A 24,682-nucleotide genomic window follows, 5' to 3' on the forward strand; every position below is an offset into this window, starting at 1 on the left:
CATTTAAATTAAAAAGAAACATGTAAACAAACATTAATTTTATGTTTTTTTTAAATAAAATGTATTTTTAAAACACATCTAAAAACAAAAATTATCATACTTTCGATTCTAAATCTAACCAAGCCCAAGGATCTAATTTCAGATTACTTTGGTTAATCCATGGTCAACATGTTAATTCAATTTTTTTAACCAAAAGGAAATTGTTTCAAGGTTTTTTTAATGACACATCTTTGTTTTTTAGTAAAAAAGGTTAGTTTAATATAAAACTTTTTTTTTTTTTTTGATTAATCCCACATCTGGTTGCTTTATCAAATCGGGCCAGGATTTACAGTTGTGTTGATGAGATTAACCTACTTTTTTTTTCCGCGGAAGAAATTAAAATAATACGGCGCCACTTTGTCTCGTTATTTTAATGAGTGGATACGTCGTCGTCTAGGTGTATGGTGCTAGCGTCACATAAAAGCGAAGCGGGAGCGGCTGTCCGTGGTGATTAGAAAAGCGGCAACGGGAGAGTTGTAGTTCCGGTCAGCTTCGCATGATTCTTTTTTGACCTGCGGTGACCAGCGACCAAATCGGACTGCGGCGAAATGGAAATTGAAGGTGGTGGTGGTGCAGCGATTAGAGCTCTTGGCTCTTTCTTCAAGCTCACTGAAGTCTACATATGGTTCATCTCTCTTTTTATCTGTTTGCATCCCTGCTCTTTGTAACAAAAAAAAAAAAAACTAGACTCTGTGCGTTATTCTTATACATTTAAATTTAACCTAACAGGAACGATGGCTCGACGGAGACACGAGAAATATCTTTGCTTCCTGAGTCCACTGTAAGTGCTGTTGTTTTGCTAATTTAAATTTCTCTCCCCAGTCTCACAATCCAATTAGGGTTTTAAGTTTGTTACTTTATTTGTTCCATTTTCTCTTGAAACACAGAAATCATCTAGAGACTTGGACGATATTAGCTTCAGCATCCCAGCCTCAACTATTGGTAAGTGTGTCACTGCTCTTTTTTTAAGTGTAAGAAAGGAGAATCTTTAATTTTAATACAGCAGTTGAACAGTTTAGTTGTTGGAATTCTTGTCTTGATGGGGGATTTTTTTTTTATATAGAAATAAGTGAAATATTAGAGAATGAACAACTGATCAAACAGATGGATGCATTAGGGCTTCCCATTTCCTTCTTGTCTAACAAGGAGGTAAAATCGTGCTCTCACTGGCTTTTTAATGATTTATAGTCCAATTTAGTTGTTATTTGTGATACCTATGTTACTGATTTTGTTTACACTCTGGCAGACGAGCAACAAAATGAAGAAAAGCAAAAGGAGAGGTGCTCGCTTGAAGCATTCCCGTAGTCATAAAGAAGCCAAGGAAGAAGCATTAGAATTTACCCAAGTGAGTGGGTTGGAGATTGTATCTCCTTCTGTTTTGAATGATAGCACAAGCAATTCCTTATGTTGCATGTCAATGATGGGCCAAAGTGAATCCTGTTTTTATGATGTTGCAGTGGGTATCGATGAAAATGAATGCCCCACTGGTGATTCAGCAAGTTCGACTAAGATTATTTCTGGTGCTGTCAGGGAGAAAAACCTTGGGGGGACATCTCACTGTCTGTCTAATGCTGGCCATGAATACGAGTCTGTACCACACAATGATGTTATGTCGAAGGATGATGATAATGGAGGACAAAGTTTGAGCAATTCAGATGGTGCACCTCCAGGAGTGTGCTGTCTAACAGATGCAGGTGTCAACCATGGTGAGAAGGAAATTGCCAACATGTTGATGGAGTATGAGTGTCTAGAAGAGTCATCTGCTGCTAACCATCATGAAGAAGGTGATAAGTTTTGCAATGATAGTGGCACAGAGCATTTGGGGATTTCTGAACCTGTTGAGTTCTCTCAGAGTTCAGAAGTGGTTGGACATGGTGAAATAGACAGTTATAACTACTATGGTGATTTTGGAGATTGGAGGGTGTATTGGGACTCTCTGTACATGAGATATTACTTCCACAATGTCAAAACAGACACTTGTACATGGTATCCACCCCCTGGTATGGAACATCTAGCATCTGGCGATATCACTGATGAATTGAATGAAGCAACTGCTGAAGTGACTGAAATGGATGGAGGGCCTTCCTTTTCCTGCAGTTCACTTAATTATCACGAGACATCTGAGGGACCACCAAATGATGAGAGCTGTTTAAATAAATCATCCGATGAAGTTTTGATGGAGATTGGAGTTGCAACTGGCAACTCCATGTTTGTTTTAACTATAGTCCCTGCAAATGGAAGTTTGGAGCATGCAGATGAATGTCTTGTCAATGGAAGTTGTGATGATGAAGTTGCATTGCACTTACCATCAGCTGTGCAGGAGTGTATGGACGGGTATTATGACTTTATTCTAATTTTCAATTGTTTTTGGTTGATTTGTTCCTTGTTGGAGAATGATCAAGTAACCAGGTTTGATAAACATGAAGCGAACCAATAAATCTGATTGTCATGGTTAGCTTAATTTATACCTGCTTGTGTTGCCCATTTGTGAGCCTGCTGACATCTGATTTTGTCATGCAGCCTGATGAGTACAGTCACGGAAGAAGTTACTGAGGAGAGTGATATCTATCTTGAAATTGCTGATCCCGCAACTGATAATTTGGATATCCAGCTTAACCCTGCCATCAGAAAACCAAAAAAGAAAGAGAAAAAAACACGAGCCCATAAGAAATCATCAATGAATAGTGAAGGTATATACTTTGTGTTCCCATTTTGGCATGCAAATGGACTATTCTATAAAATTATTTTTGATAGAAGTCAGTTTTTGTTCAATCTCTTTTGTTCATCTATTTCCATAATGCTGAATTATTTAGTTCCCATTTAGGAACCCAAAGCCAAACAGACCTTTAGTTAGTTTTTGACTGATGTAAGGCATGCTGATTGGAGTTGATCGTACATAAAATAATATTTGTTCTGATATTTGCATCCTTTGTTTGAAGGTCCCCCCCCCCCTCTTTTTGTTGGCTTTCTTGTTTGTTATATAACTGGAAGTTATTACCATAGTAGTCACTGAGATTGACTATTAAATTTCTATATTCACAGAAATTAATTTTTTTCACAATATTTGATCCATCTTGTTTCTATTCAGCAGATAAGAAGGGTTAGGATGGTGAAAATTGAATTAAAGAGTTGGGATAGCTTGTGCATGGGCTGTATTTTTGCTGAAGTAGTTAGGATAGCTACTGATAGAAACTTTGTGCTGTTTATTTACTTCCCAGTTTTCATGATGTTGATCAAATGCTGTTAAAATTTGGTTTTGCTTTGTTTTGTGCAGACCTTCAAAGTGAGCAGATGTTTGAAGAGTTTTCTTCGAACATCGCCAAATATTGGTGTCAAAGGTACACCTTATTTTCCAGATTTGATGATGGTATAAGAATGGATGAAGAAGGATGGTTTTCTGTTACACCAGAGCCTATAGCCAAGCATCATGCATTGCGTTGTATGGGGGACACCATAATTGACTGTTTCACTGGTGTTGGTGGAAATGCCATTCAATTTGCACAGAGGTGACTATACTTTTTTAACTCCATTCCAGATAAAGTTCCTTTAGCCTTAGCCTGGAAGTTTTCTTGGTGATGTAGAAACAGCTCACTTGGCATTTAGTTTTTAAAATTTCACCATGCATATTATTTTTCTATTTTCTAAACTCCATTGCTCTCTTTAGAATGTTTGGAAGTCATGTGTTAATTTACATGTACTTGATTTTCATATCATTCAATGTTTCAGGTACAAACATGTCATCGCAATTGATATTGATCCGAAGAAGATTGACTATGCATTCCACAATGCTTCCATCTATGGAGTTAGTGATCAAATAGACTTTATAGAAGGGGACTTTTTTGCTTTGGCATCAAAACTGAAGGTATTGAAGCTGATTTCTTGCATATTGACTAGTTTTGGAGTTGTAATTTGCACTGTAGGAGACCCCAAGTGATTTTTCTCCTTTCCTTCTCTTTCTCTTTTCAATAGTCAGGGGGCAATGATATGTTTTGTTTCCTTTCATCTGCGTTGGTTTTTTTGTGTTGCATGTGTTCAGTCCATTTTGTTGAACTGGTTTAACTGTTGTAGCTGTGAATATTTATGGTTTTGTAATCTCTGTTGCTATGATCCTCAAGTATCCACTTTTTAACTTTTATCCAGCCCATCCATTTCATACATCTTGCATATAGAAGTTCAGTTCTTAGAAAAAGGAGTGATGTGAATCACCATTTTAGGTTCAGGAAAGAAAAATAATTGGTGTCGGGTTTTATCTTTAATATTGAATAAAGCAATGAACTCATTTTAGCTCAGTTCCAGTCTTAATTTGTCATCTTTACTTCCCTGACTGCAGGCAGACAGTGTCTTCTTGTCACCTCCTTGGGGAGGACCTGCATATTCTAAAGTAAAGACTTACAACATCAAGACCATGCTTAAGCCACGTGATGGGTAATTTTGAAATCTTTATAGTTCCTTTTGGTTTTTAGTTTTGGCTCATCTTCGATACTGGTATGAAATCTCATTCTTCCTATACATGTTCAGATATTCTCTCTTTAACACTGCAAAGCAAATTGGTCATAGAATCATCATGTTTCTCCCGAGAAATATTGACCTCAACCAATTGGCAGAGTTGTGTTTAACTTCCAATCCTCCATGGTCACTTGAGGTAATGTTCAATTTAGTTCATTTTGTGTGCCTTCTGCTCTCCAGTTGAATTCATTGTGCTTTGTCCAATTATAGCTTATATGTGTTGGTACAAATAGAATGTGGTGCCCCTTTTACTCTCTCAGTAGTGAGGAGCACATTTAAGTGCCCGTTATTATTGAATTCTTTCCTTCTCTCTCATGTTATGTTTGCACGTATTGTTCATTTTACATGGGTCCCTGGCGTAGTTTAGATAGGTTTTCTTGTCCTTGCTTGCTTAGATCCATGACGTGACCATTTAACCGACCCTGGTCATGTAGATGAACTCAGCGAAGGAATTCTTTTTGGTCTTGTTTGCTTTCTTTAGAGACATGTTGGTTTGTGCAGTGAAAAACTATGCCATATCCTTGTTGCTAAGGGTTATTCTCCATGGTCCCAGGTTGAGAAGAACTTTATGAATGGCAAGTTGAAGGCAATAACTGCTTACTTCAGCAACACGGTGATTGAAGGACAATAAATTAGCTTAATGCACGTGCATGCAGGTGGAAGGAACTGATGTCAACATCTTGTGGATGTCGAGTGGTTATAAAGGGGACTATTAGCTGGCTTGGACTACCTGTACAGTTATGTAAGCTATTCTAATCATCAATTGTCTTGCTATAGTGATGAAAATTTATGGAATGTAATCATCAACAGTCTCGAACAAATAATTCAGCATTCCCTTTTTTGAAGACAGCTTTTTTAGTTCAAGTGTTTCGAGAGCTAATACTATCAAACTGCTAGATAATGACCTTTTACTAACAGTTGCAAGGTAAAAATCTGATATTCCAAGCTTGTTTATTGCATATGGTTTCTTGGACTTGTCAGCTTTGAACTTATTCTCCTTTTTTAGGGATCCTTAACCATAAATCACCAATAGGTAATTATTTTTTAACTTTCCTGGAATCATCTGCTGCAAGCTGGAAAATGTGTCATGGGATATACCATTATACCCATAGTATAATTAAAGTTGCATGCTTGTATTCCTTAACAAAACCCCTCTCTACTTGAAGTGTCCAAGACGGGAAAGACTCGAGTCGTTGGAACTTTCAAATGCCAACCAAGAGATCTCCTGCACAAGGCTGCATTTCTTGTTTAAAGAAAGGTATTGCAGTTTAGTTAAAAAGGCAGTTGAATTTGAAGCCGTGTTTGTACACCCACTTTTTCTTTCCGTGGAAAAATGCAACGTGTTCGGCCTAACAACCGTGCTGTGTGATTGTCAATGAATGTTTTGGTACAGAGGGAGGTGGGTATGGGCTGGTGTGGGACGGTCAACCAATGTCTGGGCTATTCCTCTGTCCTGTGATGTTGAATGCCCAAGAAAAACAGCTATCATCGTACGTCACAATTCATAGTTTTATTTTGAGGTTTTGAAAGGAAAGGGTGGTTAATGTTCAGGTGGGTACTCCTTTAGCTTCTAAGGCCCTACGGATCAAACTTATAGCAAGGAGATCAACAGAATTAATAAAAAAAAAAAAAAGAGAAGAGTCAAGGGATCTACGATTGACCACCATGCGTCTACTGATATGGATAACCCAGCTCCATCTTCTTTTTTCTTCTAATAGATAGGTTAGATGTTCAAATCAAAGGGTTCAATTTAGGCTGTTGTGAACGGGATAAACCATAAAGAGGCATTTGGTTCGTGAAGTTTTGTTAAGAGAAATGGACTTACGATCCGCCGGGCATGTCATTAGGAAGTTTCTCAGTGTCTCTGATATGTTGTTGGATAAATTAAACACAAACAACCTCTGAAACAGAATAATTTTATCACGATAATGATTCATGATTGGATATGCGGACAAGCAGCCTCCCATTCAAGTTCATTAGGGTTCAGCTGTCTGATTTGTTGACAGCTTTGAGAAATTGAAGTTGAAAATGACAGGAGCTTGGTTCCACTGTGAAGAGAAATATTAAGAAATAATATAAAATCATATTTTTAAAGTTTCATATGACATTTTAAGCTCTTAAATTAGATGGTTTTTTTATATGATATCAAAATCATGTTGACCATGTATGGTCACGAATTTAAATATCATTATATTTGTTTTATTTTATAAAAATTATATTTAAATTAATTTCATTTAGTTTTTTTTACCCGATTGAACACCTGACCTAACCAGAGAACACATAATCAAGTCAACTCTTATGAATTTTTATCAAGAAGATGTTTTATTAAAAAAAAATAATTGAAAACACGTCCTTGTTTTAAGGTTGATTCAGGTTAACGACTTGGACATATAACCGGTTCAAACCTTGAACCGGGTATAACAAGCACGCAAGTCACGAGACAGAAAGATACACTGAGCAGATAGTTAAAGCTGTGGATTTACCGATGAGTCAGAGCTGCAAAGATTGCTCTTACCGAAGCATTCAAGTGTCCTATTCTATTATCAAAGTCATCATAGAAGCAGGTTTCTGCAGTTTTCAGCTTATAATTTAGCAACTATCATTGTTACTCGAATTTCAGAACTTTCTATATTCTAGACATTGTGGCAGGACGTCCATAAACGTGGCCATTTTTTTAATGGCATAACTGGTCTGACCGGCAAGCGTCCAGGCTGTCAAGCTGCCACCGGCTAGACATGAGGTGCGCTCCTGCTGCTCTCTTTTAAGCATTTAATTATTTCCTATGATGAGTCCATTTTCTCGTAAATGTTGTGGATTCTGGGTAGATTTGACTGGATTCTTTTTGTATTTTTTAAATACTAAGTGCATAATAACTTCTGGGATCGGTATTCATTTCCAGAAAATTTCACTCCTTCAGTTAAGTTTTTACCAGCCAAAAAAGTTGGAAAATTTAATTACCATATTACTCTTCATAGTTACTAGCCCCACTTGTGATTTGACCTAATTCAAATGCTGAAGTTGTGAGTTAGCTCAATTAATCTAAAATAATATTATTTTATTATTATTTTTTAAAATTTAATTGATGTTGTTTTGGATCAAAATTAAAAAAACACCTTAAAACAATATTATTTTAAATAAAAAACATTTTAAAAATTCAAGTTGTCTAAAATGAATCTCACTTAAATTTGAATATGTCAATAATAGAATTACGGAGTAACCAAGTTAATATTCATCTTTTTTTAGAAAAAAAACTTCCAAATTAAGCTTAAAGCGAGTCAATAAATCACCAATTCAATCCGTTAATAATTATGTTTGCTAGCTTGAAGGATTTTCTTGGTGATATGAGAAAAACAGCAAGGAGACAGAAAGGAATAATGAAAATAAAAAAAAGGGCAAGAAAAGGGAGCTTGGTCAGATGATCACATGCACAAGGCTTAATTTCTCTACAAAATTATGTTTACTTCACGAGGAGATATACTATTGCAGTCAATCCAGGGGGTGGCAAGAAAAAGAGACCCATCTAGTCAAATCTTGATCACGCTCGACGGCACTTTTAAAGGGATCACAGACCGGCGGTGTTGTTGGAACATAAACAATTGAATATTGTAAGAAATAAATAATTCCCCCGTGCTTAAATTACGGCTACTATTCTTTTCAACTCCGGCAAAACATGATAGGGCTTTGGCAAAATGCTTTTCCCCCCCCTCCTCTTTCTGTCTTTTGGAGAGAAGATTGAGAGGTTGTTTTATAAGATAATAAATTCATGGCAAGTTTATTAAAATTAATGAATCGCGGTTAAATTAATGTACAAATTTATTCATATGTTTTATATTTATTGATCTAATTTATAAATGCACCCGAGCCAACTTAGTTCTAAGAAATTTGTAATTTAGAGTTTAAAAAAATTTAAAAAAAAAACAATTTTGTTTTGACTAAGATGATTTACATGAAGTAACTCAATAACAAGCAACACAGCTTCTTTTTTAAGCTTGTTCCCAAATTGAGTCTAACAATCATGATCCGACCAAATATATAAAAAAATAAAATTAAATGGTGCCTAGCACCATTTAAAATAATAAAAAATAATTTAAAACTAGAAAAGTTAATAACTTTCAAAAATATTATTACACCGCAATGACAAACATTCTATATAAACAGCAATGAACCACAGCTAATATCCGACTTTTATTTCTTATGTAAAAGGGAGACGCTTTCTTCACTTGCGACGCTCCCCTGCTCACCGACTCACGGAGGTAGAAATCTTACGTCACAGCGACATCATCCTGTCCCCTGCGTTTTGTCCTCAGCTGGAAGATAAGTTCAAAAAACAGAGAGGTGATCTAAAGTCATTGTTGCCCCGCACGTACTGAATAGGACAGGCAGTGACGAGCAAGCAATCCAGCTGCCCCCGGTGTCTTTTCACAAACAGGCAGTCAAATTCACAGTCAAGGCAAATAATATGGTTTTTGTAAAATTTTGAGGAAGAAGGGGATGATGATGTCTGAGACCCCATTATAAGACATACCAACATTAAAAGAAGCAAAAACCGCACTCACACCGCACCTCTACTTGATTAAGATTAACAAGAACAAAATCACGTCCAATCATAACTACAAATCCCCCTAAAAAACCTCAATTCACCTGAAATTTATTGTCTCTTTCTCTCTGTTCTTTTTACCTCCTTCAAAATTTAAAAAACACAATCATATCAGCTCCAGGACTGACTTTAATACAAGTTTGGATTGTTTAGGCACGGGTTGTTTTTTTCTTTTTCTTTTTTTTTCGTTTGGGACTGTGCTTAAACATATTTTAAAATTAAATTTAAAATCTTTTAAGTGTTTTTTTTATGATCTTTTAAAAATTTATTTTGAAAAAACAATATACATTATAGTAACAAACATATACTTAATTACTATTAGGTATGACACATTGAATATCATGTTTTGCATTATCCATTATGAAATTCAGCATAGTTATTCAAATTTAATTATATCTAGTTTTTTAATACCTATACTCTCATCTAATTAGGTTTTGAATATTTATCGGATGCTGTTGTTCTTAACCCGATCCTAAACCCAAATGCTATAAACCTATTTAACATGGTATATATTTAATTTTTAAAAAAATTTAAAACTATTTATTTATTTTTTATTCTAGACTTGTATTTAATCCCCCCACTTAAAAGCTGATTTTATATCTTTAAGTTTTACCTATATCCAATAGCATCAAGGATTTTTCTACTAATTCAGGCTAGTTTAGATCGATTTTTTATTATAAAGATATTCTGTTATTTTTTAAAATCCATTAAAATCGATCCATTTAGGTTTGTATTGAATTTGGTGCAGGTGATGTATTTATTTTATTTATTTATTAGAGCAATTTGTCAAGTCACAAGCATTAAAAAATCATAATGATTTTGACATAAAAAAAAGCTCATCCTTGCTTTAATACCCGCCATGGAGTGACTACACAGCACACATGCCATTGAATAGCCAAATCTCTCTCTCTCTCTCTTAGAATGTGAAGGAGCAGTTAGCGAAGGAAAAATTGGAGAATGCCGGAGCTGGTGTACCAAGAGCAGAGCTCGTCGAGATCAGGATTTAGAGCTCGAGATGCAAGTCCTGACTCTGTAATTTTCACTCTAGAGTCCAACTTCAGTCTCTTCTCTTCTGCTTCTGCTAGCGTCGATCGCTGCTCTTTTGCTTCCGATGCTCATGATCATGACTCTCTCGCCTCTGAAATCTCTCTGGTAAAACCATTTCTCTAACTTCCCTGCATGCATGCGTTTTCTAACCCATGGTTTTTAAGTGAGTTTTTTGAGAGTGCAATGCAGCATTTGACAGCTGGTCATGATCAACAAGAGAACTCTTCGAGTGGTCCAGATCGAAACAACAACAAGCAGAAGCAGCAGCAGCAGCACACTCACACCCGTCTCTCCAGAAAAGCAGAAAAAGTTAAAGGTAAGTACAGCTACAGCTAAGCTTTGAAAAGCAAACGCATAAAGACAGAAAATTTGAAATTAAGTCTCTCACTGTTTTCTTGTCGATTATAAAAGCTGTTAAAAAAGAAGACAACAGAATTAGTTCTGTAGAAGACGATATTCATCTCCTAGATTCTGCAAGAAGCTCCTTCTCTCTCGCTCTCAAAGGTAACAAATTAACTGCACAATCCAAACCCAGATCAAATTTGTACTAAAAATTCTTAATTTTGACTAGTTTTTTGATGTAGAGTGTCAGGAGAGGAGACCGAGATCTGAAGCGATCACAAAGAAACCAGACAGGCGGAGGCCTGCGTCACTAGATCTTAACAATGTGGTCCCATCTTCTTCGCCGAGATTGGGTAACATGAAGAAGAGTATAGCTTGTTCATCTCGAAAATCTGGTACATTTCCGAGTCCTGGGACCCCAAATTACCTTAATCAGTATCATTCTAGTGTTGGAATGCAGAAGGGTTGGAGTTCAGAGAGAGTGCCGTTGCCAAATAATAGTAATAGGCGGCAAGTGATGAATGCTACAGGAGCTGCTGTTTTGCCTTATAATAATAATGGAAGGACATTGCCGTCCAAATGGGAGGATGCTGAGAGGTGGATATTTAGTCCTGTTTCGGGAGATGGGGTTGTTAGGAGTTCGATTCAGCCTGCACAGAGGAGGCCCAAGTCAAAGAGTGGACCCCTTGGACCACCGGGAGTTGCGTATTATTCCTTGTATTCGCCGGGGATGCAGGTGTTTGATGGAGGGAATGCGGGGAATTTTGTTGCTGGTTCTCCGTTTTCAGCTGGTGTTATTGCTGCTGATGGATTGGGTATTAGGTCACATGGGAGCCATGGTGTGTCATTTCCCATGCGGACAGAGCCTTGTATGGCTCGTTCGGTTAGTGTGCATGGTTGTTCTGAGATGGTAGCTCAGTCTTCGTTGCCATCACAAGGTACGATCTTATGAACTTCAGCCTAATTTCTTGAATTTTACTATAGTTTTCTTTTTTTCAGTTTTTAATTTCTGTTTTGGAGGATTGAATTATGATGTATCTATAGAACTTATGTTGTTGAAGTTATAACTTGTTAAACAAAGAATTAGACACCGCCCATTGGTTGTTTGATTCAAATTGATGGGTTTGGAAGAGATTGATAGTCACAAAACCAGTTTTATGAAGAACTACCGAGTCTCATTTTGAATTGTATTTGGTGGTATTGCTTGAAACTGTTCGCAAAACCAAATATATTTACTATTCTAGTTAATCATAAAATTCCTGATATGTGCCTCTCACTAAAATCGTTTTTAGAATCTCTGTAAAGAATCCAATCTTAATGTCAAGCATCCTTTTCCATTAAATTGTTTTGTTCTTGTTGTTTTTACTCTTTTTTTTATAATGAAAATGAGAAGGTAGGCTATCCACACTCTCCGGCAGGGAACATCGTGAAAAACTCAATATAAGATCAAAATATCAATATGTGAACAATTCTGTCATATTGATGTATGTTTGATTTTTTTTTAATTTTAAATTATTCTTAGTTTGCACATATAATATTCCATGTCACTGTTAATTAAACATGCAGATGAAAAGCTTGATGGTGTCAAGGATGCTGCAACTGATATCTCCCGTGTTGTTTCAAGAAGGGACATGGCCACCCAAATGAGCCCTGTAGGTAGTAATCATTCATCTCCCACCAGGAAGCCATCATTCTCCACCTCCACCCCCTCTGTCCTACCTATTGTGGAACTGCAGAGTGTACCTTCCTCTAGATCTGAGACCAGGGATGTACAGGTGGATGAGAGGGTTACTGTCACAAGGTGGTCTAAGAAACACAGAGCCCGCAACCATGGAAAAAGTTCACAAGTTGTTGATGACTGGAGAAAGAAAGCTGCTGATACTCTTTCATCAGGTTGGGATGTTTCAGAGGCTGGAAAGAGCATTTCGAAGTAAGGATATATTGAATTTACGCAATCCTTTAGTTTTATTGGGCCAGATCATGAACTTGCTGTGAATGTGATGCAATTGGTACTGAAACTAAGACTCTATTAGGATAATCACTATGGATTAAATTATACTCAAACACCAGATCCTTTGAACAAAAACCATAATTTCCTTGATGGATAATAAACTTGTCCTATTTTTTGCAGGGTCAAAAGAGAGGAAGCCAAAATCACAGCATGGGAGAACCTGCAGAAGGCAAAAGCTGAGGCAGAAATAAGGAAACTTGAGGTTCTTTTTCCCCACGCGTTTCGTCGTACAATTTTGACTAACTTGGAAGGATTAATTCACTTAATGATCAGCCTTGGTGCAGCAAAGAAGATATTTTCTCTAATATTTCCTTTCTGCTCACTTGAAAGCTTTGCTAGTACTTAATTATAAGATACTGGTGTTAGATAGAATATCAAAAAGTAATAACCTAAGTTTATTGCAGGACATATATCAGCACTGTAGGATATTGTGCTAAAATGTCTGAAAGTGAGAATCTTAACTACATGGATTGTACATCATTGCAGTTTGATAGATGGGAAGGGGCCATCCCACATGATATAAAACATAATGTATTCTAAGTTTTGGATTTTTTATGAACAAAATCCCCTCGTAGGCTTGATAACAGTTTAGCAGTGCCTGAGTATTTGATTAACAGAGTATTGAACTTTTTATCTGGATTCTGAACTCTTTATTCCTAAAACTAATCAGTTTTATTAAGTCTCAATGTACTTAAGATAATAGTGTACCGTGAAAAACACAAAAAGAAATCTATGATTGACCATTGAGATTTAAGATTGATAGGTTCCAGCTTTGGCTACTCACATTTGTTTCTACGTTTTCTAAATTTATACACAGGCTTGTGCATTTTGTGGTCTTAACTGACTCGATTCATTTCAGATGAAGCTTGAGAAAAAGAGATCGTCATCTATGGATAGAATTATGAATAAACTGAGATCAGCTCAAAAGAGAGCCCAGGAAATGAGGAGCTCGGTGCTAGCAAACCAGGCACATCAAGTTTCCACGAACTCTCACAAAGTTATATCATTCCGCAGAACCCGTCAGAAGGGTTCCCTGAGTGGTTGTTTCACATGCCATGCTTTCTGATATCTCATCCAGCCACATGTTGGTACACTTTGATAGATATAATACCTGGTAATTTCTTGGAAACAACTTTTGTCTCAGATTTCTTACCTTTCCCCTTTCCTCTTGCAAGATTTGGTTTATTGTGAAAGGTTTTACTGACAAGCCCTGACATACCAGCTGGCCCTGTCTAGAGTCTGAAGAGCTTTGCTACTTTTGGTCTAATGCTGAAAAAAATCAGTTTAGTAGTTCGTGTCTCATATAGAACGCATTTGCATTCCATGAAATGCAATGATTTGTTTTGGTTTTGGAGCATGTCAAGGTATCTTATTTCCTTAAAATAACCTTGCTGAAAAATTAGGGCTAGCACAAAATGTTTTGCAATTCCTAGAAGGTGAATTTGTATTTATAGAATAATAAATCTGTTAAAGCCGTATAATCCTGGCAACTATCTGAAACTTTATTGAAGGTTCATTATATCACTGCCCAGGTCAAATTGCAGGAAAAACTGCAGCAGAATATGGAAGCGTATAGGAGGGAAACCACCATTGACACTATTTTGGTGTCAATGGAGTTGAGTTGGGGCGTGAAGAACAAGTGCTACTGTTAAAGATTTCAGACGGGACACGAGACCCTGGATGTGACATTCCTGGTATCAAAATCTCCAGGAAATTTGACTGCTAAACCTTGTAAGCATGTATGTATGTATGTATATCAACAATTATTATTATTATTATAATTATTATTATATGATGACATTTTCCCTTGAAATGGAGATATCATTTCGTGAGGCTTTTCTTTATAAATTCATTAAATATACGCTTTGATGCAGTACGTAGCTTTTTGAGAAAGTATTTTTTTGTTTTTATTTTTTATTTAGTTTAGGAATTTCAAAGTTAGTGGGATTTTATATTAACTCTATAATTATTTATTATGAATATTTTTTAAGGATTGAGATATGTTTTGGTTGTTTTTCACCTACGTTGAGGTATTTACTGGAAGCAAACAAATATGTTAGAATGAGATGAGCAGCCTTGAAACTCTTCCAACTGATTCCTTGCCTAGCTAGCAGCATGACATTATCCTATGGATTTGGAGAGTTCAAAAATATAATGTGACTTTAAAAAAAACAAGATTATATTATTTTTTTAAATATTGACATAATAATATATTTAATTCACTCCAATTTACTACTCGGGTTCTTGTACGTGACTATAATGAAGGTTAGTCATTTGTCTATTTCTTTTCATTCTGGGCTTTCATTATGCTCATGTGGGAGTTTAAGATTATATTGAAGATTAATTATAGAATTAGAAGCTGAATTGAAAAAAATAAAATAAAAAAAGAGGGCAAAGAAGTGGCTAGTACTAGTATGTACGTTGTCTATATATGTGCTAGCAAGCGAGAGAAACCATAGTATTAAGGAGGCGCGTGTAGTTTTTCTTTGGTGTTATTGAAATTGTGGACTTTTTTCCAAGGCAACACATGGTGGGGGTGGGGGTGGAGCTTAGGTTTGGTTTTGGTGGATTTTCTCTCTCTCTTCTTCTTCTTTGTTTTCGTGAGTGTTTCTTCTCTATCAAAAAATAAAGCTGTATTTTTTTTTTATCAATTTCAATTATAGTCATTTAATTTTCAATCCTTTATAAAACAAAAAATCTAAACTATTATTTATAAAATTAAACACCAGCTCAATATTAGCAATAAAAAGCTAATTTAATCAAGCCATAAAGCCCAATATTCAAAAATTAGACGCACCATGCAATGATCGAATCGAATAAATAAACTATACATGATAGTGGGGAAAAAACGAAGGACCCAAAGGATGAAAAAAGGGGCAAACGGTGAATAAACTTTTATTGTTCAAAGTAGTCTTTATAATTTTCCAGAACTTAAAACCACTCTTTGAATACTACAGCTGATGGAATGCTATATTTAAAATTTTTTCCCCATTGATCATACAATAGCTAGGGTTATAGCAGAGAACATCAAACTTTTATTGTTCAAAGTAGTCTTTCACACACAATACAGCAACTTATTATATTATAGTGATCTACTTTCAGATCCCATAAGTTGTTTGAGCACATCATTTCATCATCAAATATGCAATGAACGCAAAAGCTCAAAGATATTATGATGGTGAAGTTTTTGCTTAGAGTCCCGAAGCTGGAGGGACTAGCTAGGCTTAGGACCCCAACCGAGTAGAATTGGTATAATCTTGAGGACAATGTGCTGATAATCCTGGAATCACCAGCCCTACCACCCTTATCAGTGTCATCAACCAACTTTCTCTGTAATCTGGACCCTTCAGGCAAGGGATTATAAAACTTCTGATCAGCTCCCAAACAGCATTCAAGAATTTGGGTATGGCCATTAACAAAGAGAAGTAGTTCTTGTTCGGCTCTTCTTGCATAACCTGTATCCGGATTATTTACGAATGCATTAGTTGCTCATCAACAGCATAACTGAGAGAGAGAGAGAGAGAGAGAGAGAGAGGGATGGAAACACTTACCTTCTCTTTATACCAGCTAGTGTAGTACTTGCATTCCCAAAAGTGCTTGTAAAAGAAACTATTGTTGTCAAAAGGCACTCTAGGAACCATGTCATTGCAATAGACGTATCTCAGGTATTTCACTTTATGCTTCTTCAACCCATCTATCATGTATTCTCCAAACTCCTCGTCCCCAACCCTAGGCTGCCCGAATGTGTAAACGCCTTCCAATCTCTCCAGCAACTCAGCCTCGCCATGCATGGTTAGCACAGCCACAAACAATATGGCCAATGCCCCTCCCAAACTGTGCCCTGTAACTATAAATTTTGCTTGCTCGTTCTTGGAAACTATGTCCCTCAGCATTTGTCTCGTTTCATAGTACGCATACAGGTGGTCATGATCTGGTTCAATAATCTCCTTAGGCCAGCCATTGTTCTGCGAGCCCAGGGCTTTCATAAAGCCACGGTGGATCTGACCTATGCCTTTAAACTTATACCAGGAGAGATCCACATCTGTGGCCCATCCATATGCATCAAATGGTTCGGTCCCTCTAAATGCCAGCACAAATAGGTTAGGGTCTGCCTTTGTATCTTGGAACATGAAGGCATGCGTTGAAGCCTGGTTCAAGTGATCTGCGAAGCATCACAATTAAAAAAACTATTCGTGACCCTTTTGTTTTCCAATAGGAAATTAAAATTCTTCAAGGATTACGGCTTTTCTTTTTCATAGTTATTAGATCCGCTAGAGTTTTTCACAGCAGACACACATGGTAAGAGATAACAGCAGTGCATGTGACAGAAAAACAACAAAAGAAAAGGTGACATAGATCACACATGAATGATTTTGTTTTAATTTCTTTTGAACGTTCATATTAAATGATATGCTTGGATCTTAAATGAAGTGGTTGGGTTTGCCTTTTGCTCTTCCTGGAGTCCAAATTCAGAGCGTGGATTTGAGTTCTGAAAGAGCGTTTAGTTTGAAATATACATGCAGTGATGGAGAAGAGGAAAGGGAGAGGACACTCGTGGAAGCTCCCTTTTGCTATATACGAGCCTGGTGCTCTGAAGGGCATGTGAGATGACATGTGTTTGCGGTTAGTTGATTTTGATGTTGGCTGGACAGTAATAACTAATAAGTGTGTATGCTAGCTATTGCAATCGCTTTTCCACTGTTTTTTATTTTTTTTATACTAAGCGTCCTTTTATTTTGTTTTATAAGAAATATTTTTTTAAAAAAATATTTTTTAAATCTTTCTGTGTTTGTCTAAAAAATATTTATATATATTTTTTTAATATTTTCATTCTCTCCCAGCACAACAATATCCTACCAATCACATAAAAATATTTTATATTCCAACAAAAAAAAATCTAATTTGGAGCACAATAACGAACACAGATCTGGTAACTTTTTCAAAAAAAAAAAATTGTAAATGATAAAAGGAAACGAAGTGCCATATGTATTTTATTTTTTTCTGAAAGCAAAAAACATTGATTGATCAGCAAACAAAGCTTAATTTGGAGTGTGTGTATTATTTTTTCTCTTTTTCTTTCCTTTTTTTTTCACAAAGGGAGAGTTTTTTTGGAAACTTTCCTTAATTTAACTTCTATTTATAAAATTCAGTTCAAATCCGAGATTTAGATTGCTAATTGAATAAGTTGATCTAAATTAAAAAATTAAATTAAATAAACCTATATATATTTTTTAAAAAATCAAGTTTCGAATCAACGAATTAACAACTGAGTGCATCAAACTCTTATACCAACCCTTTTCTTGTGAGAATATCATTCAATATCATCTGTTTTTATTTGTTTGATAAAATCCTCATTATTTCCATAGATGTTATAATGTTTGACTCGAATTATAAATTGTTTTTTTATCAGAAGTGATGGAGATTAGCAGGCCAATTAATACTCTTTTAAGTTGCTTGATTACAGAGACAAAAGATATATAATTGACCATCCATAACGATCATCATAAAAAAAAACTCTAAAAAGTTAAATTTAAATTTTATTAATGGTGTGCATAAATTCAAACTTAGATGATTAGATTTGTCTAGCTAGGGGTGGTTTGGTATCATTTACCCCCTTTTTTCAGATTTTTAGAAACAAAAAAAAATATTTTATTTTTTTATTAAATAAAAAGAAGAAAGCTAAACCAATTAACAGCCATTTTTAGAATTTTTGATAATTAGGTTTTTAGATTTTTCTTTCTGTTTTCAAATTTGGTTTTTAAAAACATATATGATACCACACCTCCCCTTAATTAATAAACAATAATTATTGCAATTAAATTCTGATGAAGCATTAAAAACTAACTTCACAATGTTTATGAGTTCATTAATAATTGACTGGAGGACGATGATCGATTTTATTCAGTTAATTTAATGCTTTAGAGTCATCGATTTTATATATATATATATATATATATATATATATATATATATATATATATATATATATATATATTCATGTAATTATAGTTGATAGATTGATCCAATAAGATAATTGACTTGATAAACCAGTAATTTAAAACTTGATTTAAACTGAATTTTAATTTAAATTAGTTTTGTCATTAACTTAGACAAACTTGAGTAATTTAATAGGTTAATTTAATAATTATGTTGATCCGGTCAAACTTGGCTCTAAACCAAGATTTTTTTAAAAAGAAAATAAAATTAAGATGACTTAGATTTTGACCCAAAAAAAATTGATAGGTACTTTGGATTTGATCTTGGACACAATTATGCATATAATATCTTTAATAAGGAAATGAACCAGATCCAGTAATGTTAGGGAAGCCTAACCGTTCCAAAAGTCGAAGAAACCCAAGAATTTCATCTGCAAAGAAGTGAGACGAGAAAGACATCATTAACACTCATTAATTAGACAACATTAATTTTTGTTAAATCTTCAGCTGTGATTGGTCATAACTTATATTCTCTTCAATGACCATGCAGCACACACGTTAATTATTCATGTTAGGTTTATGCTAGCGATCGACGTAAATACTTACATTCCAGTGATCTTTGACTATCGATTCAACGAAGGCTCCGTTCTCGTATGCCAATTTAGCGGCCATCCAAGACAAGGATGCATTATACTTCTTGTCACCAGGACTGGATTTCTTGTCTAGTTCCACTCTCAAGTCAAGATTTCCTATAACGGATGTGAACTTTTCCGATGATCGATCTGGTGTCTTTACAACTTTTCCTGCATTGACATGACATTAATGGTATCTGTATGCATTATCAAGAGTACATGTAAACGTTCAGGGCATATATATATATATATATATATATATATATATATATATATAGAGAGAGAGAGAGAGAGAGAGAGAGAGAGGTGAGTGATCGCTAATATTAGTGTCAAAAATATTTTTCAAGTAAAATAATTATTTTAGTGCATCATGTTGTTGCCTTCTAGCTATATAGTTTGAGAAATATTATGAATCTATGATTAATCCATCTTTTGTAAGAGAAAAAGGGCAGACATGCAGTCTCATATAACGATTCGAAAGAAGCAAACATGCATGCAATATTGCATACCCTTCAAAAGATTTAACAAGAGCTTGAAAAAGCCGCCGTTGCATAGGAGAAGGTTTAACCACATCTCCAACGCATTTCCTATCATAGCCATAGGTTTTCTGAAGAAAAGTAGGATTTTTTGCACAAGAACTGATATGACGACTATCCATCGGCTATTAAAATTTCTCAGCCCTTGCTCTTCGTGGCACTCAATGAATCCTCTACCTTTTATGTTAGAGGAAACTAAGAAAAGAATCAGATCGAGGAAACTAGCTTCTGTTGGATCGAGCAGCAGCTTATTTTGATAGAAATGTTCACCATAGCTATTAATGGCCATGATGATGATTTGTTGTGCCCACCTCTGTTGCAATCTCGACAAGCTGAGCGCATCTATTTATAGCGTTTTGTAGTATGGTAAGGGGAAATGATGTGAGTTGATTTATCATGCAAAAACATATTATTAGTGATTGGTGCGTGGAGGTGGTAAAATTAAGTGACATGTGGTGAAGTTGGAAGTTTGTAAATAAATAAATAAGAAAAATATGTTTATTTCATATATATTGGAAAGAGACAATATTCCCTTCTATGATAGAAAGATTTTGAATTAATTTCTTTAATTTTTATAATTGATTTTAATATTTATGATTCTTGAGATAAAACTAAATAAAAACTATTTTATTTTATTTAAAATTTAATTATTTCTTTAATAATTACATAGTTTTATTAACAATTATAATATTAAAATATATAATATTTTATTACAATATTTTAAAATCTAATAAAACTAGTTACTACACAGATAACATATATATATATATATATATATATATATATATATATATATATATTTGTTGTTTTAGAGGTTTGAGAAGTTTAGTTGTATTATAAAGATATTATTTTTTAAAATAATGTTTTTATTTTTTTAAAACAGTGAATTAGTTTCGACCACAATAGACTTGGGAATACCTTTGATTAAACAAAAAAAATTTAAATTATGGAACAATCATGCAAAAACATATTATTATATTTAGTAATATATTAAAAAATAAAAACTATTTTTATCTTGATATAAAAATAATTTTATCTTTACAATCTTAGTTACAGTTTGTTTATTCTAAATTTAATGATACAACTAAATAAGTAATTAATTTATCATCTATCAGCATGACCCACGTGGGTCGAACTAAGGCATAAGTAATCAATTAAAAGTTCTGATAAGGTCAGCGCTGTCGTTCACCGTATTAATTGGAGCCCTTTTGCTGAGTTGTTCACTTTCGGTGGGAATAGTCTCGGCATGATACACGTTTTAGAATTGAAATTGATTTTTTTTATTATAAATTAATGTTTTAAGTATTTTTAAATGGTTTTCACACACACACACACACACACACACACACACACACAACCATACCATACCGAATTCTCAAACATATTGATCAAACATTAATGACTTTGTTCTTGGAAATTGAGCAACGAAGGTTTTGAAAAGGTAATCTATTTGAGCTTTGACGCCTTAAATCAAAAGTATTTTTTGCTGGAAATCATTGTCCCTGTGAGGTTTAAGCGTCGTGAGTGAGGGTAAAAAGATTGATTGATGGATTGGTTAAATTATTGGGAGCTAGTGTTGTGATTTGTAAGAGTAATAGTAAAAATTAAGAGCTTGTGTTTGTGTTGTTTTTGTCTTTGAAAATTATTTTTTAAAAAAATTAATTTTTTTATTTTTATTTTTATCTTTACTTAAAGTTTTTTTTAATATTTTCAAAGTTTTTTTATATTTTCAAATTGTTTTAATGTGGTATTGTTAAAAAAAAAACTTTTAAAAAATAAAATAAAAATTATTTTAATATATTTTCAAGTAAAAATTATTTTAAAAAATAATTATTATCGTAGTAATAAATATTCTCTAAAAAAACAATTTTGGCAATTGATTCTTTTCAACGAACCTTACCTCAAATACACGAAGTCAATTAATTTCTCCATTACATTACAGAGAAAACACATGTATATTGAACTTGTCACAATACTCGTTGTGCATAAATATTCAACGAACCTTACCTCAAATTAATACACGAGGTCAATTGATTTTATCCTTGTACTAAATTAACAAGAACCATCTTCAATCTATTAATTTAGATGTGCACTTGGATCCATACCAAATAAATAAAAAATAACATTGACTAGTACATAAAAACTAATTAAATTATTTAATTAGTTTTAGACACAACTCAACATTCATCAGTTCAATAAGTCGTATGATGTCTTTTTACTGAACTGTGATGGTTGTTTTTTGTTGACTAATTACAATATATTCACACTTTATTTTGTAGTTTGAATGGGAGCGATCTATTTATTATCAATGAAATATAATTCATAGCACACCTCGTTTTCCATTAATTTATAATGGTATTAAATTTCAATTGTGCAAGTGATGTGTAAATAAAAAGTCTCTTCTTGAATGATCGTTTTCAAAAGATTCCAGTGAATTTTTTTTATAATAATTTATAATAAAATTAATTATTATTTAAAAGATAAATATTGATAGTGGTTCACGGTACCGTTTAGATCTAAAAAAACAACCAAACTAGAAATAATAATTAAAAAAAATAATATAAACCAAACCAAAAATCAATTTAAACTAAACTGGTTTGGTTTGATAAAAATCAATTTTTTAACATGAAAAACTAGAAAATTAGATACTTGGATAAATCCCGCAAAAGCAAAGAAATAATTTAATATTAATTGTAAAAAATTAAAAGCATGCAAATCAAAATAGCCAAAAAAAACAAACAAACAAACAATGTTAACTTTTCTTTTCAAAAGATTTAGTCTAGAAAAATCTACGAAATGAGAATGTGAATATGATAAAAGAAAAGCAAGGGGCTATATGCGAAGGAAGGAAAGTAGAAGGTCAGTCGGTCATAGTGGAATATTCTAATAAAGTCCTCGTGTGTTGGTGTCGTCTGTGTCTACACAGTCATGCACCAAACAAGCAAGCAAACACCATGGGAGGGTTTCGGGACGGTGAAAAAACAACAAAGATCTAAAGAGTATTCGATCATTATTTTCCCATCTGCAACCACACCAAAATAAAAGACTAAAGATAAAGAGAAAAGGAAAAAGAGTGTTGCGAGAGAGCTTGAGAGGGAGGTGAGCAGAGTCAGTAGTCAAGCCAAGTTGACGAATTCGTGTCACAGAAAATCTCACACAATTTAACTCCAAACTCAAACTCGAGTTAGATAAAAAATTAAATTAATAATTTTTTTATATTAATTTTTTTTAACTTTATCTTTAGATTTTTTTTATTGATCAACTAGAATGTTTTTAAACTGACTAAATCGATTAAATTATATCTATGTAATTTTTATATGATTTAATTTTAAAATTAATTAAGTAAGAAGTTAAATAAAAAAGTTTTAAGATTAATTAGTTAGGCTGAATTTAATAAAAATATCAAATTACATTTATTTTTTTTTAATTCGCCTTAGTATAACAAGTACAAGTAAAGTAAAATAGTAATTAATATAAAAGAATTGAGATATATAGACTTGAATGAAAATAAATAAAGATACTTAATTGAAATAAATATGGAAAGATATAGAATATTTTATCATCTCATCTCATAAACGTAGGGCATTTTCCAACTCCACGTAGAAAGTTGACTTAACAAGAATCAATAAAAAAAAACCTGAATTAATATGCGACCCAATGAAAATCAGATTAAAAAAGTCATTAATTTTTTTAAAAAGAAAAAATTAGATTAATTTAGCTGTAGTCCTTTATCGATTTGTAATTGAATTTAATGACTATGACAGAAGTTGGTGAGCACGTGGAGCCGTGTTTTCTCAAGATGTAGTTCTTGTTAATATCATCATTATTTGCCAAGCAAGTCTACCGGCGATGGGCCATGGGACAGAGAAATTATTTACCAGCTAATAAAAAGAAATTCAAAGAACCTCCCAACCACCTTCGTAAATACTCAACCACCCTATTGTCGAAGCGTTTCCGCCCGCCGTGTATGCTGCATTAGATCCGATGCCATTCTCTTTCACAATGGCCTCACACGACGAACATTACTATGGATGAACACTATTTTGAAAAACCCAGTTCACTCAGAATTATTTGAACCAATTCAAGTAATAAATTATTAAAAATTTCAAAGAATGAAGATTTGGGTAATTCCAAACTTATCACAAGTGATGTTAAGAAATTATTTGTATTTGTTTTAAACTAATGACAAGTTAAAGATCGATGTGATTAAGCATTGATTTTAGAATTTAGTTTGATGCTCGCCTTTTTTTTTTTAGTTTCAGAACTTATTTTGGGTGTTGTTCTACATCTTTTGGCCATTCCTTTAGGCTGGAAAGAGTGCTGATACTAATGGGTGTGAAGTCTTCCCTAGAATTGTTGGAAATCGAGTATATTGTCTTTGAACCCTGCACTCATGGGTTGGTGTTCTTAAATAAAAAGGTGAAGAATTGATCTTGTAGGTGGCTTCCATACCCTTGCTATTATCATGAACAAGAGCTTGTTGGCCTAAATGGCATGGATCGCAAATGCTCAGAGGCAACTCCGACTTTCTTTGTGCAAAGGGTGTTTGACGGTTTGCTCGAAAGGGTTAGGAAGTTTGTGATTCATGTCCTCGATTATTTATTCAGGTATGCTTGACACAGCTTTTACTTTTATTTCTGGAAGATTTTCAGAAGTGATTTCAGTGTTTGTAATTATAATAATGGTTGTTTTTAAAATTATCTGCTACTGCCGCTGTAGCATGTATCCCTTAAACGCTTTTGTTTTTTATTCTTAATTAAGATGATTTGGTTCCGAAACAAGATTGAAGAACACCTCCTTGGTATTATTATCATTATTATTTTTTTTGTTCATTTACGCCTTTTTTTTTAATTTGAGTTTTGTTTTCTGAACCTTTTGGTTTATGATAAAATATATTCCTCCAAATTAGCACTATTTATAAATTGAGTGATTGGAATTCCTTAATTTAACCTTATCCTTGTTGTTCGTTTCACGTTAATAAATGAAGGGAAATCTTTTCTCATTGATAATAATGATGATCATTATGATATTTATTA

General features: G+C 33.9%; 3 protein-coding genes across 7 annotated transcripts; 2 read left to right on the top strand and 1 right to left on the bottom strand.

The window, feature by feature from the left end:
- Positions 1-438: 438 nt before the first annotated feature.
- LOC133681838 (uncharacterized) lies at positions 439-5,504 on the top strand. Of its 4 annotated transcripts, XM_062104997.1 has the most exons (11): positions 439-664; positions 769-820; positions 927-981; positions 1,103-1,188; positions 1,286-2,373; positions 2,560-2,729; positions 3,314-3,545; positions 3,766-3,901; positions 4,370-4,464; positions 4,558-4,681; positions 5,099-5,504. In XM_062104997.1, the coding sequence occupies exons 1-11, from the start codon at positions 588-590 to the stop codon at positions 5,174-5,176; spliced, it is 2,193 nt and encodes a 730-aa protein (XP_061960981.1). In that variant the 5' UTR covers positions 439-587; the 3' UTR covers positions 5,177-5,504. The 4 variants fall into 4 exon arrangements, with proteins under 4 accessions (XP_061960981.1, XP_061960982.1, XP_061960983.1 ...); XM_062104998.1 differs by lacking the exon at positions 1,103-1,188 and having other exon boundaries at positions 442-664; XM_062104999.1 differs by lacking the exons at positions 439-664; positions 769-820; positions 927-981 and having other exon boundaries at positions 1,169-1,188; positions 1,286-1,384; positions 1,497-2,373.
- Positions 5,505-9,996: 4,492 nt separating this feature from the next.
- LOC133682301 (uncharacterized) lies at positions 9,997-14,374 on the top strand. 2 transcript variants are annotated; one of them, XM_062105583.1, is made up of 8 exons: positions 9,997-10,294; positions 10,379-10,505; positions 10,601-10,693; positions 10,774-11,469; positions 12,098-12,461; positions 12,663-12,744; positions 13,402-13,656; positions 14,087-14,374. In XM_062105583.1, exons 1-7 carry the CDS (start codon positions 10,100-10,102, stop codon positions 13,606-13,608), a joined length of 1,764 nt encoding a protein of 587 aa, XP_061961567.1. In that variant the 5' UTR covers positions 9,997-10,099; the 3' UTR covers positions 13,609-13,656; positions 14,087-14,374. The 2 variants fall into 2 exon arrangements, with proteins under 2 accessions (XP_061961567.1, XP_061961566.1); XM_062105582.1 differs by having other exon boundaries at positions 9,998-10,294; positions 14,075-14,374.
- Positions 14,375-15,407: 1,033 nt separating this feature from the next.
- On the bottom strand, positions 15,408-19,976 carry LOC133682302 (triacylglycerol lipase OBL1-like). The gene is made up of 5 exons (XM_062105585.1): positions 19,620-19,976; positions 19,085-19,281; positions 18,876-18,909; positions 16,094-16,704; positions 15,408-15,997 (listed from the first exon to the last, which is right to left on the bottom strand). The coding sequence occupies exons 1-5, from the start codon at positions 19,933-19,935 to the stop codon at positions 15,767-15,769; spliced, it is 1,389 nt and encodes a 462-aa protein (XP_061961569.1). The 5' UTR covers positions 19,936-19,976; the 3' UTR covers positions 15,408-15,766.
- Positions 19,977-24,682: the final 4,706 nt, after the last annotated feature.

Source organism: Populus nigra, chromosome 2, assembly GCF_951802175.1.
Source record: "Populus nigra chromosome 2, ddPopNigr1.1, whole genome shotgun sequence".
Lineage (NCBI taxonomy): Eukaryota > Viridiplantae > Streptophyta > Magnoliopsida > Malpighiales > Salicaceae > Populus > Populus nigra.

Excerpts from the sequence above, each read along its gene's own strand:
- LOC133681838 (XM_062104997.1), top strand. The coding sequence starts at position 588 with ATGGAAATTGAAGGTGGTGGTGGTGCAGCGATTAGAGCTCTTGGCTCT. Across the intron at positions 821-926 it reads CTTTGCTTCCTGAGTCCACT|AAATCATCTAGAGACTTGGA; the intron begins GTAAGTGCTGTT and ends CTTGAAACACAG. Across the intron at positions 982-1,102 it reads CATCCCAGCCTCAACTATTG|AAATAAGTGAAATATTAGAG; the intron begins GTAAGTGTGTCA and ends TTTTTTATATAG.
- LOC133682301 (XM_062105583.1), top strand. The coding sequence starts at position 10,100 with ATGCCGGAGCTGGTGTACCAAGAGCAGAGCTCGTCGAGATCAGGATTT. Across the intron at positions 10,295-10,378 it reads TCGCCTCTGAAATCTCTCTG|CATTTGACAGCTGGTCATGA; the intron begins GTAAAACCATTT and ends AGTGCAATGCAG. Across the intron at positions 11,470-12,097 it reads GTCTTCGTTGCCATCACAAG|ATGAAAAGCTTGATGGTGTC; the intron begins GTACGATCTTAT and ends TTAAACATGCAG.
- LOC133682302 (XM_062105585.1), bottom strand. The coding sequence starts at position 19,935 with ATGGCCATTAATAGCTATGGTGAACATTTCTATCAAAATAAGCTGCTG. Across the intron at positions 19,282-19,619 it reads CTTGTTAAATCTTTTGAAGG|GAAAAGTTGTAAAGACACCA; the intron begins GTATGCAATATT and ends ATGTCAATGCAG. Across the intron at positions 18,910-19,084 it reads TAGTCAAAGATCACTGGAAT|ATGAAATTCTTGGGTTTCTT; the intron begins GTAAGTATTTAC and ends ACTTCTTTGCAG.